The sequence below is a fragment of the Topomyia yanbarensis genome, chromosome 2 (assembly GCF_030247195.1).
Source record: "Topomyia yanbarensis strain Yona2022 chromosome 2, ASM3024719v1, whole genome shotgun sequence".
NCBI classification, from domain to species: domain Eukaryota; kingdom Metazoa; phylum Arthropoda; class Insecta; order Diptera; family Culicidae; genus Topomyia; species Topomyia yanbarensis.
The window spans coordinates 304,295,727-304,315,915 of NC_080671.1; the positions used below are offsets into that span (position 1 = coordinate 304,295,727).

Consider the following 20,189-nt stretch of genomic DNA (forward strand, 5'->3'; position numbering starts at 1 on the left):
CTGTTCTTTAATATTCTTCTTTATGCTCCTTACACGAATATTTATTTTCATTTTTGTGAAGTGTTTGATAACTTTCTCATTGATGTAGGGAAACTTGTCTTGCAGTACTTTTGTAGTTATCTGTTTAACTTTTTTATGTTGCTTCAATCCAGAGTTATGACCATTATGAAGATTGTTGAATACCGAATCCATATTTCTTGCATCTTTTAACCAATCTTCTGATGGTTGCATCAATCCACCGTGCGACAATTCCATTACGTAGTCGTTATTGAGACTGCTCATAGCTGATTCACCCAGTTCCTCAATTTTGTGCGTATATGACCCGATCTGAGAATGATTATGCTTGAGCGATCGAGCGACGAATCCCATGACATAAGAAAATCCATCTTTTTCTTCTAGTGTCCATTCCTTGTCGTCAGCTTCATGGTTGCAATCATCGAGACAGTTCGAAATATCCACTTCGTCTTCCGGAAAAATATGCGCTTCTTTGAAAATGCGACATATGGCAAAGTCTTCTTGAATGCGTATTACCTGTGAATTCTGATTTCGACTTAGCTGTCGTTTTAATCCTCTACCAAGCATTATAAGCCTTAACCGGTTTAGTGCGTCTAACGGAGAAGGATGATTATGCGGTCCCCCGTTTTGGCGAATTTGCCCGAACAAATTTTCCAAACAGGCCTGGTTCACTTTATAGGTCATACCTTGTTTAATCAATACTCTGCGAAAGTTAACCTGACCCATTGCTTCCTGCAGTGCAGGATTCCGCTCGAAGCTCTCGACGCTGAAATGCTTTGAGCAAATGAAAAATTTTCTCGTCGTATTAGATGTAAGGCGGCAGAACCGGATACACTTTTTCCGCCGATCATTACGTATCGGGCACCGATGAAATGATACGGACTTTGTTGCCGTCTTTTTGTTGTTTGTTGCACAATCTGGCACCGCACACTTCATTGGTGTTTTTAGTAGAACGTGATACTATAACAACGTATGAAATCGCTTTTTTCCAAATTTATCCTCCTTTAGATACAAAACAGTTTAGGACGGATCAGTAAACAAAGAGCATATGACGACACACTTTTTTGCTTTTTTCTGATTTCGCGAAAAAATTGACAACCGCACCACTACATACACAAATGCTCTCACCCTTTAATATACCATCCTGGTCGTGACCCAACTAACGAATTTGCGCTGTAATATTCTTCTTTTAGAGTTTTGGAAAGGTTTAAATGGATAATCTGGTGGCAAAGCTGAACACAATTTCTTACGCACGCTACCAAGCCTTGAGGTAACTTGAGCCTTAAACTATGTGAGGCAGAAAGAAAGGCTATGTGAGACGGACAATAGAATGAACAGAAAAAAAAGAAAACATTAAAATTTTATTGGCAAGTCCCGTCCCAGAGCTGTAAAATACAGACATGTCTGTAAATCTGTCATCGCCATGATACATTCGCCATCATCTGCTCAATACAACTCATTGACCTTATAACGTCATTATATTGTCAAAGTTGACAAGCTTCTGTCTCTTGTTTGCAGACATTGTATCGTTCTTTTCGTCTGACGTTCAAAAAATTTTCCGATTAATCATCGATAGTTTCGGTCGTGTAAAATTTGATAAAAGTGCTAATTATTTTGCACTAAAAGTGCAGCCTGTTGTTAAAAGGTGTAAAGCTATGAATGCGATTCAAGGAAATACTGGTATGTACAGAATTGCACAAAATAAGCAAACAGATTTTGGTCAGACATTTTATTGACAAACTTTTTTGTTCTGACCGGAAGAAAATTTTCCTCACATCCACTCTTCCATACGTGAAAAATTCACTCTTCATGTATCAAACAATGGTCACTTTTTGTAGCTATTAACTGGTTAGACAGTGTTTAAAACGCACCTGCACAGGAGGATACAGTAAACTTGATTACTCAAGTGGGAGGAGCGAGTTTACAGAAGTGCACAAAAGAAGCAATCATGGCAGATATGATGCGAATTAGTGGAAGCGGAGCACTGGCAGGATTCCAGCGAGATAAACTCGGTTCGCCTTCTACAGGATCTGAAGATGGTGGAGGAATTGATTTGGGTGACATTGCACAGGAATTGGATCAAGACGAGTTTGATGGACCAACTACGTTAAATGGTAATAATTAAAATAGAATAGTTTATGTAGTTCAGAATTTCCGGAGGCATGAATAATTTCAGGAGATCGCCCAGCAATCACCGCACCACCCGAGAGCGAATGGTATCATGGCCGGTTGGATCGATTCAGTGCAGAACAACGATTGAAATCTGCATCCCGGTTGGGGAGCTATTTAGGTACGTTTTATTTGAGTTTGCGATGTATCACCGCAATAATATAATTTCTCGCATTTAGTACGTGAAAGCGATCGAAAGCCCGGTTCATACGTATTAAGTTATTCCGGAAGGACAGGCATAAATCATTTCCGTATTACGGCTGTGTGTGGAGATTTTTACATTGGAGGTAGGCAGTTTTTCTCGCTGAGTGATTTGGTAGGTTATTACACGTCGTGCAGTGATCTACTGAAAAGGGAAAAGCTGCTGTTCCCAATCCCACCACCAGAACCAGTCAACGATAAAAAGCGTGTAGTTGCAATACTACCGTACACGAAAATGCCAGACACGGATGAACTCACTTTTCAGAAAGGAGATATTTTCTTTGTTCATAATGACATGGGCGACGGATGGCTGTGGGTAACAGCTCATCGTACCGGCGAGCAGGGTATGATTTTTCGCGAATTAGTCGAAGACTTGGATCCAAGTATCGATCCTAACACGGTATTTTCTTGGTTCCACCCGACCTGTTCGAAGAACGAAGCGGTCGATATGTTGGTCAAAGCCGGTCCGGGAAGCTTTCTTGTTAGACCTAGTGATAACTCTCCAGGAGACTATTCACTATTCTTTCACATTAACAATCAAATTCAGCGTTTTCGTATTGAGAAAAAAGGCGTACGCTATCTTATGGGAGGACGAACATTTGAATGCTTGGATGCGGTTATCAACCGCTACAGAAAGGAACAAATTGTAGAGGGTCATACACTTATGCATGCAGTTATCAACGGAAGCCAACCCGAATACCATCCACCTACAAATGTGGCCAGTGCTGCGGAAAAGATTTATGCAACACTTCGAGAATGCCGTGATCAAAATATTCTTAAGAAAACAAAAGGCATCAAACATCATGGTTATTTGTTGAAAAAATCAGACAAAACTTCCAAATGGAAACAGCTCTACTTTGCTCTGCTGGTGGAAGGATCGGAAACACATTTATGCTTCTATGATAGTCCGAAAAAGACCAAACCAAAAGGCTTAATTGATCTCTCGTGTGCTTATTTGTATCAGGTAACGACAACTGAAAATAAAAATGTATTAGACAATATTACCTAATTGCTGTTTTGTTTTTACAGTGCCATGAATCGTTCTGGGAAAGACAACATTGCTTCCAGATAGTCGAGCGTGCGCTTCCATGCTTAGCAACGATATCCTATCTATGTGCCAACAGTCAGGAAAGTTATGTTGAATGGGTTAACGCATTGAAATCTCATTGCGTTTCTCAGCTCAGCAAGGCTCAATCCAAGGTTCCACGTCTTCGAGAGTTACGTTGTCTGAACCTGCAAATTCTCGAAGCTCACCGTTTACCGTTCAAGCTGGTTCCACATCCGTACTGTATTGTTTCTCTAAATCAAGTCAAAGTGGGCAAAACGCGTGTTAAAACCGCTCCAGATCCTGTCTGGGAAGAGGAGTTTGTTCTAGAGTAAGCATTGAATATTCAATTGGTACATGAGTGTTAGAATAATGCTTTATCTTGTGAATTTTCAGTGACGTGCCGCCTGACGTCGTAACAGTGACCATTACCGTACTGAGTAAAGGCAAACGTGGCAAAGACTCCGAAGTAGCCGAATTGATTGTAGATCTTTGCGGATTGAAAAACGGACAGGAAACGGAGGAATGGTACCCTCTAATCGGAATGACCCCAATGGGTGAATGGGGATCTATCCGTTTGCGTATACGATACTTGGATGATCTCGTTATGCCCTGTGAGGAGTACAGTCCTTTACAGCAGTTGCTAGTCGAGCCGGAATTGAACGCGGTTCGTGCTTTAGCTGAAATTTGTCACAATGACCGTATCCCGTTGGCTACTTCATTGTTGAAAGTATTTCGTCACGAGAAACGTGAAACCGAACTGCTAAGAATACTCTGCCAAACCGAAGTTGCACGGGAGAATGAAACGACCACTTTGTTCCGTGGTGCGTCGCTTGCAACGACTCTTATGGATCTCTACATGCGTGCTGAGTGCACCATGTTCTTACAATCTGCTGTGTCCGATACAATCCAAAGAATACTCGAGAGTAAGCAATCGGGAGAACTGAATCCAACTAAGATGGATGTAAATGATGACGCCTGCTCAAATGCGGAGTTCTTGTTGATGATCTTGGACCAGGTTACACAATCGATCTTTACTTCCCCAGACGCGTGTCCACGAACAGTTCGATACATTTGCAACTGTCTACAGAAGGCGGTAGTTGCAAAATGGGCATCGCCTAATGAGCGCCTGGTGCGCACGCGAGTCGTTTCCGGGTTTATATTTTTACGGCTCCTCTGCCCTGCTTTGCTCAACCCACGTCAATTTAGTCTAGTCGGTGAAACACCCCACCAGATGGCTACCCGAACACTTATAATGGTTGCGAAATGCTTGCAGAATTTGGCCAATCTTGTAGAGTTTGGTGGAAAAGTATGTCTGTCTGTGATTCATGGCGAGATAAGTTATTTTTTTACTGTCTTTATTTTCTGCAGGAACCTTACATGGAAGTGGTGAATCCGTTTATTCTTAAGAATAAAGAACGTATGATCGTTTTTTTGGACCAACTGTCATCAGTTACTGATCCAAATCCACCTCCAGGCTGTATGTTGGAACAAACGAATTGTACGCTCTCTAGCTCAGATGCTGGTAAGAGATTGCAAATATAATACAAATAACTGGTCAACATTGGTTGCGATGTTTGTCCATCGTGTGTTTCACTGAATAACTTACTATTATATTTTTCCAGGTCGCGAGCTGGCTACTTTGCATCACATTTGCGTTTCGTACCTCCCGGAATTGCAGTCAATGAGTAAGACTAACAATGCGCTCAAAAAGCTGGTCACCGTTACCGATATGCTTTCAAAGCATAAACTTAAATACCGCGAAATGATTAGCTAATCTGTCTCCCCATGCTACAGATAGAAACGATGAAACCACTTTAATGGTCTAATAATCCACAAAGGATCGAAAGTTAAAGAAATGTTATTGAAACAAAACAACAGAAGTTTCTTCATCGTTATAAAATAAATATACTACCCATATTTAAACGTTTCTGAGAGCTAAGACACTAAATAATCAAGACAGTTACATCTTATTTTGGTTTTACTCTACATTTTGGAGTATCACTTAAAACTTAAGCTGCATGTTTATTCTACTGTTTTGACGGAGAATTGCATTCCTCGTCGCTACAATCGTGTATAGCATTTCGCGGTACTCAGGAGAGATAACTTTAGGCGTACTTTTAGGAACGGAAAAAAGCAAAAAATATATTCCATCGCACAAAATTTATAACTTTCAGTTCAAAATTTGAATGTTAATTTTTGGAAGTACCAGTAGCAATTGTCCTTCGAATTTTCCCGTAAAGCATGCATAAACTTTTGCAAAATTCAGTAAACATACGTAACCCAGTAGCAGAAAATAAAAGATTTGCCACAAACACAGCAAAATACCTACTCTTCCTTCGTACTCCGCAAAGCGAATCAGGGCTTTACTTCTATCTAACACATAGATTAGGTAGATGTACATTAGAACGCATTTGTAGCAAGTGGATGTATTTGAATCAGTAACGCAGAAAACTCTGTTTTAGAAAAATCGACACAAGAACATTTTTGTAGAATAGTGATAAACAACTAAAAGAAATTATTCAACGGCATAATGAAAAACGAATTAATTTTTATTAGATGTGACATGTGGGAAAAGCATGATTATACCAAAAAGATGAGAAATTTCAGTCCTCAGTTAGTGTTTAGGAAAGCACACTTGATTGCTTAATCATTTGAAAGTGATTGTTTGCTTCATCCCGCTTGTCGAATGCCAATAACGTGGTGCGAGTACAGAGCATGGATGCCGACGGACGTGCAACATCCGCCATTTTAGTTTGTAACAAATATTTATATAAACGTATGTTATTTGCTACTTTTGATATCCATGTTTTTTATTTGAATACTTTACCTTCTCTGTCACCCAGATCAATTAGGCAATGCTTCAGCCCAGACAGTTTCCGATGCATTTTTATAATCATATTCAACGTAAAATATAACGAGTAATTATGAAAATCAAACACATCGTTAGATTCATTTTTGAGAAAGCATACACGATAGTAAATCTAATGCAAGTGATATTGTACTTGAGGTAGATATCTAGCTAGAGACTTCGGTGAAACAGGATCGTTTTAATGCGGTTAATTACCAAATAGATGTATTTTTGCCCTAAAATATTTTACCCAAGGTGGTGCTGTAGTTAGTGCTCTGCCGAGTGATGCAGCAAAGTTAGTATGATGCGGCTTGGTCACATTATCGAGGCTAAGGATTTGAAAACGGCGCAAAGACGCTGAGGACTTGCCGGACGAGGTGATGTTAAATCCGTCGTCGCAAATGTAAGCAAGCCTGTGATCAAAAAAGGTAAAATGCAAGATATTTCACTGTCAAATTCCTCGAACAAACCTTCGACATCATTTTAGTGATTCCAACACCATCTTTCGAGTTCTCATTCAACCAGCAGAACGCACTTGTACTAGTTTCTTTCAGCGTGCAATTGCGCGGCATGTCAGAACAGAAAAAATGACAGCAGTCGCATTGAGATATCTGACGTTTAAAATACGTACACTGAGATCCCGCATTATTATACTACCGCCCTCCCCTTAAGCCCACAAGCGGTTTGTTTTCCTCCCAATTCGCAGTGCAAATGATTTGTTTTCCTCCCAATTTAAACGTCAAAACGGCACAATACCAACACAGCTGGATAAGTCTATATGCGCGCGCATTACGATACTATGTACACAGAGAACAGACGTCCATCTTCAGCGTTCAACTTGTGTAAAATCTCTAACGGTTTCGAAGGTAGTTTGGATATCTAAACCAGGTGCGCTACTGTCGTCATGATTTTTTGTGGCTGAGTGCGACAGAATTGACAGCGGTTATTCCTCTACCCAGTCAAACTAGTCCGGAACCGATTCGGACTTCCAGCATGAATTCCAGCTCAAATGCGTCAACCGATAGAGTCGGAATCGGTTGTTTTCTTTGAGCTAGATTTCATGCAGAATCCATCCAGGATTTCGAACCGGTTCCGGAATCGATTTGACGGATAGTTGGGATAGGTTGGTGTGGCGGCGCTAGTGTTTTTAGTATATTAATTCAAATGTTTACACACGTTTTTTAAATATTTTTGTTCGATCATGGATGTCTGTTCTCTGTGCTATGTAGTAGTGTGAGTGTGTGAAATGGGCATAATATAATACATCATATTATGATTAGTTCTATGTGAACTTGTTCGATGGCGTTGCTGAACTGAAGACTGAATTTTTGGGCGAATGACCTAACGGTTAAAACCCAAAATAAACAATACAATACAAATACTGAATTTTGTCGAAGTTGACAGGGTCTGCTTTGTGGCTTGGGGTTAAAAGTGTTATCAGTCACTTTTAAATTTGTAATTTAAAAAACTTGTCAGTTACATAAACTTTGTATCAAGTCAAGGAAAAAATCTGAAGAAATCTGTGCATGGCAAGATGGACCACACGGTCTTAGCCGTCACTTTGACAACACAAACAAAAAATAAATCTGTGCACGCTTTTTCTTTTATCAAGGAATCGTTTATAGTGCATGTAAATATAGTTTTATTTTCAGTTCCAAACGACTTTTGACATATCTCGAAAGAACTATATAATTTGCATTTTAACAAAACAAGTAAAACGCGAGTTAAAAAACTATTTTTTTAAATATCGTTACAGTTGAAAACTGAAAAATCCAACCCGCGACAACCGATTTTTGTTCTATTCAGCGCTAATCCACAAGAGAAAATACGATTGTCGCTGGTTGTTTTACAGTTTTCAACTGCAACCAGAATAAGTCGCATGTAACATACACTCGCAATATTAATTATGTATAGAATAGTATCGACGCTGCCATAAGTACACAGGCCAGCCCGACCCAGGGTGATTTTCTTTCGCCTATACGTGCCAACTTCCAAAAAATACCGAGCATGCTGAAATAAAAAAAATGTATTGACAATCACAAACTACTCTTTTGCACGTACCCTGTTTTATTTCTATCAATCAGACTGGGGACGATCGATCTCAAATATGCACAGGTGCAGATCATCAGGAGGAGAACACAAAGCAAACTTTGAAAGTTGAATATTGCGCTCTGAAAAGTGAATTTAGTTGGATCATAGGAAGCAAGAAACTTCATGGGACTTACCATGGTTACAGAGTAGCACTTTGACTTTTTATAGTGACAATGCAGTCTATGTTTGATATTTCACGTTATCTTTTTTTCGGGCGAATATTTAAAGCCCGTATAACAGCATTGATCCTATCCAGCCCCCTTTGAATTAGAATTTAAACGAAAACAATAATCACTCGATGCATGCGAAATTTATGTTTTCAAGCATTAAAGAAACACAAAACGTCATTGAGAATTCGACACAAAACTTTCATGAGGGCCAAAGGCGCATCAGAGTTGATCGAGTTGATGCATATGAGATGTGCGGAGACAAACCAAAGGTTCTAATCGAACGCAAAGACTCCCAGTTAAACTAATTCCGGAACCGGTTCGGATTTCTGAATGGAGTCATTATGGATTCCAAATCAAATGCAACAAGCGATTCCGACTCAGAATCGGTTGTTGCATTTGATTTGGAATCCATACTGACTTCATTCAGGATTCCGAATCAAATTCCGAATGGTTTGACCGGGCTATGGTTTAAATATAAAGACATGCAGAGAGAGATAGTAAATTTTGACACATATTTTTCATTAGGGCCTATGTCGCAATGTACTGAAATGGAGGAAAATCAGTTTGAATCTAAGACAAGACAAGACAACTAGTAATACGATTTCTGGCGCCAGCGTGGAGCCAATTTGACCTCTTCGAATTGGACTTATTGACTTATTTGACGTCTAGGACACCAACACAGTTGCAATGTGTATAGACAACATACATATAACGCTATGTTTGTAATTCGCCATCTGATTTAACCTCATTTGGCAAAAATTCCACCCGATTTAACCTCAATCTCGCACTAACACAACTGCATGTGGATTAGTCAATGGGACACTGTTTTAGTTACCACAGGGTTCATTTCGTTCAGTGTTGGCATCATGATCAGTGCCTAATAATTTAATTTGATTTCATCGATTATGTATTGTTTGTGGCACTAAAAACTGGATTCTAACCGCACCCAAGCAACCAAAAGTTCGTATAAGGGAGCTGCATAAGCTTCTCGTTTTAAGTAATTTTTCAGTACGTTTTATGTTCTAATAGCAGCTTAAGCAGCTTTCAAGTTCCATCAAAGCTTAATCAGCTTGAAAGTTCGCTAAGAACTTTATGTGAACTTTAAAGTGTGCTTTTTAAGTATTAACCGAACTTCTGGTTGCTTGGGCACTGCGCTCTGACCACTCTTTCATTAAATTCTTCTCATAGACTGGTTAGTTCGACTGGTCTGTCTATGAAAGTACCATCTCTATCACTAGAAATACATGTGTTTTGACCAGCGGTGCAAATTTTCATTTTCAAATACCAACTTTCAGTTCAATCAAACCCAAACATGATTCAAACTCAAAGCCTCCCTCAATCATTCACTTTCAAGTTGGCGGGATTTTCATAACTGAATCGTACGTCTTCATTTCAAATTGATGCTTTTTTCATTCACCAACCAAAGCTGTTATCTGCTCTGTAAAGGCCAGTTTAGGTTAAATGTCAACATGTTTTGCGTTTTCAAGCTTACATGGACAGTAAGAACTATGTTCAGAGTAGTTATGTTGGAAAAACCTAGTCAATACCCCAGTAAAGAGATATTCACATGGTCAATGAAATTGAAAATGAATGGCAAATGATTGAGCAGGTCGGCTGTTTGAATGAATAATGGAAACGATCAACTGCGAGTTGAACATAGTAGGGCATGATTTCAGATTTTTTCCTCCTTCAAGTTCAAAACAAACTGTTGAAAATTTGCAGCTCTGGTTTTGACAGCTCGCAGTTTTGAGATCACTCGCACTTTGAAAGTGCGGAGTCCAGGTTGGTGGGAAGTGCGCAATATCTTGAAAATTTATTATATTATAAAACGCTAAGATCATGTTCAGGAGTGTTTCAGTTTTAGATTCATAACTTTGACAGTTCTATTATATAAAACTGAAAATTTTAAAACTAGAACTTACTGTCCCCAGCAGCAGTTTTAGCGGATGTTCTATTTAGTTTAAAATTCATGTCACGCTATGCCTTCAGCGTCGCTGCATTCAAATTTATTTTCCCCCAGTCTATCGGGTCTAAGTGTCTGTGCTGAAAACTTTGCATGTATTTAAAACACAGTTCTAAGCGTGTTTTAAAATCAGCAACAAATAGAACGGCGTCGTATAACAGTTTTAAATTTTAAAACAAAACTGTTCGAATTTATAAAACAAAACGCTCTGCTGGGGATGTGAATGTTTCAGTTCTAGTTCTACTTTGAAACTCCTATACAAAATAAAACGCTCCTGAACATGCCCTAAATATTTGAATAAAGACTCGACATATTAATAATAATAATAATAATAATAATAATAATAATAATAATAATAATAATAATAATAATAATAATAATAATAATAATAATAATAATAATAATAATAATAATAATAATAATAATAATAATAATAATAATAATAATAATAATAATAATAATAATAATAATAATAATAATAATAATAATAATAATAATAATAATAATAATAATAATAATAATAATAATAATAATAATAATAATAATAATAATAATAATAATAATAATAATATTTGAGTTATAGTAATATTGTCGCACAGTTGGCACTTTGCTGATGCCATTCAAAATTAATATTTATGACGAAAACTAGTCGATAAGTTTATAATGTTCAGACTTTGCATCTACCAGTTATATAAAATGAGGGACTAGAAAATCGATCAAGGGTTTTGTAATGTTTAAAATGTGTTTAAATTTACTCGTACTTTATAAATATCATAAAAGTTATTTAAAATGTATGTATATAAAGTTTACTCTTATGTAAACAAAATTACATGCATTGCTTTTTATTTCAATCTCAATATTCCCAATTAGTTACTTGCTAAATCCGCCGCATTTGTATACTTTGCTAGATTGGAACCCAAGATAAAGAGAAAGAAAGGCGGGAACATTTAACACTTTTGAATGTATTAGTTTTATACTTGCAAAATTAAGCATGGCGTCCGGTCCGGAGCCCTTGAAGTAAACATAAACTTCCGAACGAGAATCTTGGTTCTTTGTCGCATGATGAAAGGTGAGAAAAAGCCGCCCTAATAAATTATACACGAACATTAACCCATATAGATCAACGATTCCACATATTGATTGGATGATACCCTGAACAGGTCGTTAGGCTCTTGGATCATAAGACGTTTATTATGGCGAGCTTTACCTCGGATCTACTGATTCGAACACTCAGGGACACTTTTTACCTCGAAAACACCGATTAAAATAATTATAACCGAACCGAAACAAAACTTAACAGAAAGGGCCACTACGTCATTTGTTTGTGCTTTTCTTCTTCATATCCTCTTGTTTTTTCGGCTTCATCGAAAAAAAAATGACAAGCGCACTCACACATAGAAAAAAAATGTGCTTACTTGTATCCGTCTTGATTGGAACCGTTGTTTTGGGTTCGATTGGAACTTTTCGCTTCAGTCTTCGCGCATCTCTATCCAGCTTTTTACATGCCATAATGGCGGCCTAAATTGTTTACTTCGTAATACGTTTAATAGCCCTTTTTGACAATAATCGTTTACGCCAGCTTGACAGCAGCGCCCAGTTGAAGATGTCGGGCGTTCATTGAATAACCATCCAACGCATTGGACTAACGTAGGGTGACTTTCTCTCACTGGACGGATGACGTAAACGATTATTGTCAAAAAAGGGTAATTAAACGTATTGCGAACTAAACAATTTAGACCGTCACACAGTGGCACGACGAGTGACAAAACCCTAAAAATTAATGTCTTGTAATGTAAATATTTATTTTATTTTTCTATTAGTTTGAATAAAGGTATCACAAAATTTTACTATGATCGGATGAAAAATGAATTTTTAACATGTCGTTGAAGCAAGTGATTTCGAGGATTTCTGTTCAATTCAATTCATTAGAATTTTTAGTACCTTAGAGTTTCAAATGGCGATATATCAAGAACTACACAGCCGATTGAAACAATTTTAAGTTCATCGAAAAGAAGAATGAATATGCTAAACTATAGATGAGAGATTTTTGTGCAAAACTGATGTACGTTTGTTGTGCATCAAAAAAATCCAATTAAAAAGTTTCATATCGAATCAGTAATTTATCTTAATACGTCTTCCAATTTTTGAGATGGTCTCCCATGGGTCACTTATCATGAATCTGACTCAAAATTTAATATAGTTTCAAGATATATAGGCCTCATCTTGCGCATTTTTGCACCGAAGTTGGTATATCTATGTTTTTGAAAATACCAATATGGAGGCGCCCTATAGCTCATAAATCTACTTACAAGTTAATTGCCTAAACAACATCATATTACTGAAAAATTAGTGATTTTTCCTAGTTTTGTCAACCATTTCTGCTATCCGGTGAGATTGGCTACTATGATTAATGTTTATATTAACCCTTTAACGACCAACGCATTCAAATGGGTTTATATGAAAGTAGTCGAAAAAATGAAATATGGAATATCAAAACTGATAGCAGAAGCGACCCAAAATTAGCTAAAACCCCAAGTTTTAGCCACATAGACCAATTGGTGCCACACGCTCATTGAAAATAACTCAAAAGTGAGTGACCAGCCACCCAATTCCATAAAAAGTGCACATGGTCAAAAATTGAGTTTTCCTCTCTTACTCAGTTTTGAGTTCGGGTACAAAATGTCAATTTTGAGTACTTTTTACGCAAAGACAAAATTTGACATTTAACCGATCTGTATTTTTAATAATACTAACAAACGCATTAATCTGTATATAAAATTCCACTTACCTGTATCTCTAGTTGTTAATACGATGCTTATAAATTTATTCCGAGGTCCTTTCTCTATTTTCCTGTAAATAGGATCTCGTGCTATTGGATATGCAAAATAATAAAGTATGTTATTTTAAAAAAGAAACCACACTTACAAAAACTTACCTTTTAGTTTTCCGAATGTCTCCTCGTTGATTCTTTTGCTGTTGAATCAACATTTGAAACTATTTTCAATTTTTTGTGTGCGGGCTGTTCCACTTCGTGCACCAGTAAGTATTTTTTCACTCAAATAGTTGATAATTTCATGGTTACTCCAGAGTTCAGTCAATTCTACTCAAATCGATACTCATTTTTTGACAGTTTGCCCCGGTTTTTGAAATTGAGTAGTGGAAACTCAAATTTTGAGTAGTTTTGAATGAGCGTGCCAACGACACGACTAGACACTTCCATTCCAAAACTGTATCTCAAATATGACTACCCCTCAGTGACTCAGGTAACTGGTAATGTCAAGTATGACATTTGGTTAGAAAATTCTTGAAACCAGCAACTCTGAGAAATCTGTTATTTTTCATACTATGTTGCGTTTCGGCTTCGCCTCTTCAGAAACCGACACTAACGTATTGTCGGAATAGATTAGCGCCGGCTTGACGCAAATCCCTTAAAACTAAAACACACTATGTGTTTCAATCAAACGACTGATCAAACGTGATGTCCCGTTCGAGCAGAAGTTCTGTTTATGCCGATGAGACACAAGTGAAGCCGAAACTTGTCTTGGCTTAGCAGGCCTATGCGAAAGCACTATGCTATATTTCACCCTAAGGAGGAAAATTTGGTAAAAACCAAAATTTCTCACTAGGGTGAAAATTTGTTGGTAAGAACCAGTCTTTGTACAGGAGGGCACAAATCCTTATTTCATACTATGTTGCGTTTCGGCTTCGCCTCTTCAGAAACCGACACTAACGTATTGTCGGAATAGATTAGCGCCGGCTTGACGCAAATCCCTTAAAACTAAAACACACTATGTGTTTCAATCAAACGACTGATCAAACGTGATGTCCCGTTCGAGCAGAAGTTCTGTTTATGCCGATGAGACACAAGTGAAGCCGAAACTTGTCTTGGCTTAGCAGGCCTATGCGAAAGCACTATGCTATATTTCACCCTAAGGAGGAAAATTTGGTAAAAACCAAAATTTCTCACTAGGGTGAAAATTTGTTGGTAAGAACCAGTCTTTGTACAGGAGGGCACAAATCCTTATTTCATACTATGTTGCGTTTCGGCTTCGCCTCTTCAGAAACCGACACTAACGTATTGTCGGAATAGATTAGCGCCGGCTTGACGCAAATCCCTTAAAACTAAAACACACTATGTGTTTCAATCAAACGACTGATCAAACGTGATGTCCCGTTCGAGCAGAAGTTCTGTTTATGCCGATGAGACACAAGTGAAGCCGAAACTTGTCTTGGCTTAGCAGGCCTATGCGAAAGCACTATGCTATATTTCACCCTAAGGAGGAAAATTTGGTAAAAACCAAAATTTCTCACTAGGGTGAAAATTTGTTGGTAAGAACCAGTCTTTGTACAGGAGGGCACAAATCCTTATTTCATACTATGTTGCGTTTCGGCTTCGCCTCTTCAGAAACCGACACTAACGTATTGTCGGAATAGATTAGCGCCGGCTTGACGCAAATCCCTTAAAACTAAAACACACTATGTGTTTCAATCAAACGACTGATCAAACGTGATGTCCCGTTCGAGCAGAAGTTCTGTTTATGCCGATGAGACACAAGTGAAGCCGAAACTTGTCTTGGCTTAGCAGGCCTATGCGAAAGCACTATGCTATATTTCACCCTAAGGAGGAAAATTTGGTAAAAACCAAAATTTCTCACTAGGGTGAAAATTTGTTGGTAAGAACCAGTCTTTGTACAGGAGGGCACAAATCCTTATTTCATACTATGTTGCGTTTCGGCTTCGCCTCTTCAGAAACCGACACTAACGTATTGTCGGAATAGATTAGCGCCGGCTTGACGCAAATCCCTTAAAACTAAAACACACTATGTGTTTCAATCAAACGACTGATCAAACGTGATGTCCCGTTCGAGCAGAAGTTCTGTTTATGCCGATGAGACACAAGTGAAGCCGAAACTTCTGCTCGAACGGGACATCACGTTTGATCAGTCGTTTGATTGAAACACATAGTGTGTTTTAGTTTTAAGGGATTTGCGTCAAGCCGGCGCTAATCTATTCCGACAATACGTTAGTGTCGGTTTCTGAAGAGGCGAAGCCGAAACGCAACATAGTATGAAATAAGGATTTGTGCCCTCCTGTACAAAGACTGGTTCTTACCAACAAATTTTCACCCTAGTGAGAAATTTTGGTTTTTACCAAATTTTCCTCCTTAGGGTGAAATATAGCATAGTGCTTTCGCATAGGCCTGCTAAGCCAAGACAAGTTTCGGCTTCACTTGTGTCTCATCGGCATAAACAGAACTTCTGCTCGAACGGGACATCACGTTTGATCAGTCGTTTGATTGAAACACATAGTGTGTTTTAGTTTTAAGGGATTTGCGTCAAGCCGGCGCTAATCTATTCCGACAATACGTTAGTGTCGGTTTCTGAAGAGGCGAAGCCGAAACGCAACATAGTATGAAATAAGGATTTGTGCCCTCCTGTACAAAGACTGGTTCTTACCAACAAATTTTCACCCTAGTGAGAAATTTTGGTTTTTACCAAATTTTCCTCCTTAGGGTGAAATATAGCATAGTGCTTTCGCATAGGCCTGCTAAGCCAAGACAAGTTTCGGCTTCACTTGTGTCTCATCGGCATAAACAGAACTTCTGCTCGAACGGGACATCACGTTTGATCAGTCGTTTGATTGAAACACATAGTGTGTTTTAGTTTTAAGGGATTTGCGTCAAGCCGGCGCTAATCTATTCCGACAATACGTTAGTGTCGGTTTCTGAAGAGGCGAAGCCGAAACGCAACATAGTATGAAATAAGGATTTGTGCCCTCCTGTACAAAGACTGGTTCTTACCAACAAATTTTCACCCTAGTGAGAAATTTTGGTTTTTACCAAATTTTCCTCCTTAGGGTGAAATATAGCATAGTGCTTTCGCATAGGCCTGCTAAGCCAAGACAAGTTTCGGCTTCACTTGTGTCTCATCGGCATAAACAGAACTTCTGCTCGAACGGGACATCACGTTTGATCAGTCGTTTGATTGAAACACATAGTGTGTTTTAGTTTTAAGGGATTTGCGTCAAGCCGGCGCTAATCTATTCCGACAATACGTTAGTGTCGGTTTCTGAAGAGGCGAAGCCGAAACGCAACATAGTATGAAATAAGGATTTGTGCCCTCCTGTACAAAGACTGGTTCTTACCAACAAATTTTCACCCTAGTGAGAAATTTTGGTTTTTACCAAATTTTCCTCCTTAGGGTGAAATATAGCATAGTGCTTTCGCATAGGCCTGCTAAGCCAAGACAAGTTTCGGCTTCACTTGTGTCTCATCGGCATAAACAGAACTTCTGCTCGAACGGGACATCACGTTTGATCAGTCGTTTGATTGAAACACATAGTGTGTTTTAGTTTTAAGGGATTTGCGTCAAGCCGGCGCTAATCTATTCCGACAATACGTTAGTGTCGGTTTCTGAAGAGGCGAAGCCGAAACGCAACATAGTATGAAATAAGGATTTGTGCCCTCCTGTACAAAGACTGGTTCTTACCAACAAATTTTCACCCTAGTGAGAAATTTTGGTTTTTACCAAATTTTCCTCCTTAGGGTGAAATATAGCATAGTGCTGTTATTTTTTCCAAACAAACTATATATTTACCTTTGCAACCCTTGGTTACGCAGGGAAAAGAAATTTGACAACAAGAAATAGGTTGATTATAGAAGAGTTCGATTCATCACTTCGCTCCCAGATTTACTGATAAATCTACAAGTACAGGCTTCTTTACGTTGACCAACCTCACCAAGTGATAATTAGGAAGGTATGTGAAGGTACATACACAAAATAAATGTTTCAATTAACTTAAATATTCACATTCCGCAGTACTCCGGGCTGGACCCTTGTGTATGTACGACCTTACCGATTTATCTTGCTACTAATCATACATTTGACATCTATTTACCGTTTATCATCACAAGACCGAATCCTCCGAAAAGTTACGACAAAACCGGAATAGACCCAACCGCAAGAATACCTCGAGTCTACGAACAACCCGTATTGTTTTCCAGTAATAAATGTGCAGCATTTTTTGTAGCTGTTGCATACACAATTGTTCCAAAATAAATGTAATAATTATCAATCAATTTTAGGAAGATATTCAAACAGCATCGGTTTTGTTTTATAATTTTTCGCGATTTACAAACCCCTTAGATATTTCGAGCAGTTAGTCTGAAAGATATTTCTCTGTCTCAGGTGTACGTAGGATTGCCACCCCTCCGGGTTTGACCCGGATACTTCGGTTTTTGGAGGCGATCTTCTGGCCTCCATGTTTTACGTCAATTTATCCGGCCCCGGTAGGACAACAGGTAATTTAAGCTTTAGTCTGAATTTTATTGTTTCTATGCACTATGTTTGAAGAGGGTAAGTTAGGCTTTTACCACTTCTTGGGTTCAGATTTATTTGTCCGACCAACCCTTTTTTTCTAGGTGGCCAAGATGCGTCCAACAACTATTTCGGATTTAGTATGAAAAACATTACTTTATTACCACTTTAGAAAAAAAAAATATTACGCCATTTTCTAAATTTTTAAATTTTTTAATTTCGTTGGAGCGTGCACTGTGCGTCATCATGGCACGTAAGAAGCTGGATTACGAACTGAACAATTTGGACCGCCATTATGGCATGTAAAAAGCTGGAAACAATCATCTCTGGTCAGAACAGAACTAGCAGACAAAAGAACTTGTGCTGAACCGTGCAGCAAAATTGATAGTTTTGTTTTCTTTCCATGTTTCGCATATCTTAACACTTAAATAAACATCGTCTTTGGTTTTTTTTATGGCATGCAGTTTTGACGTTGATGGGTGCTATAATACCCATCTACGGTTACATTCTTTTAAGCGTGTAAATCAACACGTGCGGAGTGCGGATTAAACTTTTATTTTTGTTTATAAGTTAGTTTTGAAGCATAAAAAATTAATATTAATCAAATGGCAGAGTTTAAGAAAACGAATGCTAAAGTTTACGCAAAAACTACAACTATCCAATCACCGGATACAATCTATTGGAAAAAATTAGGAGTAAACTGCATCTTATTAATAAAGAATAATAAATTTAAGCATCATGTCTCCTTATAGGTTCCCACTCTGGTTAAAGAATTTGGAGCGATTGACTATATTGATTTTAGTCCGGTGGAGCCGTATCTGTTTGCTGTCACGGCATCTGTTCGTGTACAGATATACAATCCGGTCACAAAATTAGTGGTGAAAAATATTACCAAGTTCCAGGAAGGCGCTCATGGAGGATCTTTTCGTAAGGACGGTAACCTTTTAGTTGCTGGCGACGACTTGGGAAAGATACGCTTGTTCGATGTATCATCAAAGTCGATTTTGCGGTTTTTTGATGGACATCGAGCTCCGGTGCATCGGACCTTTTTCAATGCAGATGGGCATCATATTAGCAGTTTCTCAGATGATAAAACCGCTCGGTACTGGGACATTGCGACAGAAAAGCATTTGAGCACATTTGCTGAGCATTCAGACTATATTCGTGCTGGTTGCACAAGCCCAGTCAGTCCTAATATCATTGTCTCCGGAGGTTATGACTGTAAAATCAACATGTACGACACGAGAACGAAGGAAAAAGTCTTAAGTTTGGATAACGGATGTCCGGTGGAATCCCTTATTTTTTTGCCGAGTGGTGGAATATTTATCAGCGCTGGAGGCACTTCAGTGAATGTTTATGATGCTTTGGCTGGAGGAAGAAAAATTGCGCAACTCTCGCAACACCACAAAACTGTAACCTGCCTTCAGCTGGCCAGTGATGGTAAACGATTAATATCGGGAAGCTTGGATAGGCACGTCAAAATATATGATATTGCCACCTACCAAGTTGTTCACACAATAGTCAATACGAATGCGGTGTTAAGCTTAGGTGTGTCAAAAAACGACGATACACTAGTAACTGGAATGGTTGATGGTTTAATAGCTATTCACCGACGAGATGGAGATGATCGAGAAAAAGAAGAATCAGATAAGAGTATGAGTCGTCGTTCAAAAGGTCGTTTAAGATACGAAAACATTTTTGAAAGTTCCGATGCAAAAATAACGGAGTTTCGTCACGATAAAATTGAACAGTTTGACCGTATGCTGAAAAAGTACGAATACAACAAAGCACTGGATAGCGTAATGATTCCTATTGTAATGGGCCAACATCCAGAAAAGACAGTTGCTTTAATAAAAGAACTTATTCGACGAAAAGGTCTGCACAGAGCCTTGGCGGAACGAACACATTCGTTTCTAGTGAGATTTATCGGATTTGTTGTTCGGTATATCGGGGACTACAGATTCACCCCAACATTAGTAGATGCCGCAAACATTCTGCTAGATGTTTACGAAGATGAATTTAGTAAGTTTGCGGGCACAGAGGTTGGTAAAATGTTTCTAAATCTCTCTAGAAGACTCAAGAGGGAAGAGCAAATCATTAATGATTTTCAAGAGGTGCAAGGGCTACTGGAAATGATCTCGGCTGCTGCAGATGTAAGACAACATTCTAACGATGAGGATGATAAAGAAAATGTGTTGCTGAAAGAATTCGAAGCGTCTTCGAGTGCCCAAAAACAAGCTGTTATCAATGTTGATTAAATATTTAGACGCACATAGCGCTAATATCATGAAATGAAAAACTATTAATTTTTCATTGTGATACATGTAATATTCGCTTTACTTAACAACTTTTTGTAGTTCACCTATAC

General features: G+C 38.4%; 3 protein-coding genes across 5 annotated transcripts; 2 read left to right on the plus strand and 1 right to left on the minus strand.

Moving 5' to 3' along the window:
- Positions 1-1,520: 1,520 nt before the first annotated feature.
- On the plus strand, positions 1,521-6,369 carry LOC131683439 (ras GTPase-activating protein 1). 3 transcript variants are annotated; one of them, XM_058965430.1, is made up of 8 exons: positions 1,521-1,695; positions 1,777-2,129; positions 2,192-2,305; positions 2,364-3,349; positions 3,415-3,761; positions 3,827-4,739; positions 4,802-4,955; positions 5,056-6,369. In XM_058965430.1, exons 2-8 carry the CDS (start codon positions 1,964-1,966, stop codon positions 5,205-5,207), a joined length of 2,832 nt encoding a protein of 943 aa, XP_058821413.1. In that variant the 5' UTR covers positions 1,521-1,695; positions 1,777-1,963; the 3' UTR covers positions 5,208-6,369. The 3 variants fall into 3 exon arrangements, with proteins under 3 accessions (XP_058821413.1, XP_058821412.1, XP_058821414.1); XM_058965429.1 differs by having other exon boundaries at positions 1,854-2,129; XM_058965431.1 differs by having other exon boundaries at positions 1,854-2,129; positions 2,195-2,305.
- A 1,631-nt stretch (positions 6,370-8,000) lies between these two features.
- LOC131679520 (protein kish) lies at positions 8,001-8,724 on the minus strand. Its single transcript, XM_058960259.1, has 3 exons — positions 8,507-8,724; positions 8,343-8,452; positions 8,001-8,291 (listed from the first exon to the last, which is right to left on the minus strand). Exons 1-3 carry the CDS (start codon positions 8,507-8,509, stop codon positions 8,186-8,188), a joined length of 219 nt encoding a protein of 72 aa, XP_058816242.1. The 5' UTR covers positions 8,510-8,724; the 3' UTR covers positions 8,001-8,185.
- Positions 8,725-18,348: 9,624 nt separating this feature from the next.
- Positions 18,349-20,189, plus strand: LOC131683440 (U3 small nucleolar RNA-associated protein 15 homolog). The gene is made up of 2 exons (XM_058965432.1): positions 18,349-18,516; positions 18,574-20,189. Exons 1-2 carry the CDS (start codon positions 18,427-18,429, stop codon positions 20,077-20,079), a joined length of 1,596 nt encoding a protein of 531 aa, XP_058821415.1. The 5' UTR covers positions 18,349-18,426; the 3' UTR covers positions 20,080-20,189.

Excerpts from the sequence above, each read along its gene's own strand:
- LOC131683439 (XM_058965430.1), top strand. The coding sequence starts at position 1,964 with ATGGCAGATATGATGCGAATTAGTGGAAGCGGAGCACTGGCAGGATTC. Across the intron at positions 2,306-2,363 it reads CCGGTTGGGGAGCTATTTAG|TACGTGAAAGCGATCGAAAG; the intron begins GTACGTTTTATT and ends TCTCGCATTTAG. Across the intron at positions 4,740-4,801 it reads TTGTAGAGTTTGGTGGAAAA|GAACCTTACATGGAAGTGGT; the intron begins GTATGTCTGTCT and ends TATTTTCTGCAG.
- LOC131679520 (XM_058960259.1), bottom strand. Across the intron at positions 8,292-8,342 it reads ATTGATAGAAATAAAACAGG|CATGCTCGGTATTTTTTGGA; the intron begins GTACGTGCAAAA and ends TTTTTATTTCAG.
- LOC131683440 (XM_058965432.1), top strand. The coding sequence starts at position 18,427 with ATGGCAGAGTTTAAGAAAACGAATGCTAAAGTTTACGCAAAAACTACA. Across the intron at positions 18,517-18,573 it reads TCTATTGGAAAAAATTAGGA|GTTCCCACTCTGGTTAAAGA; the intron begins GTAAACTGCATC and ends GTCTCCTTATAG.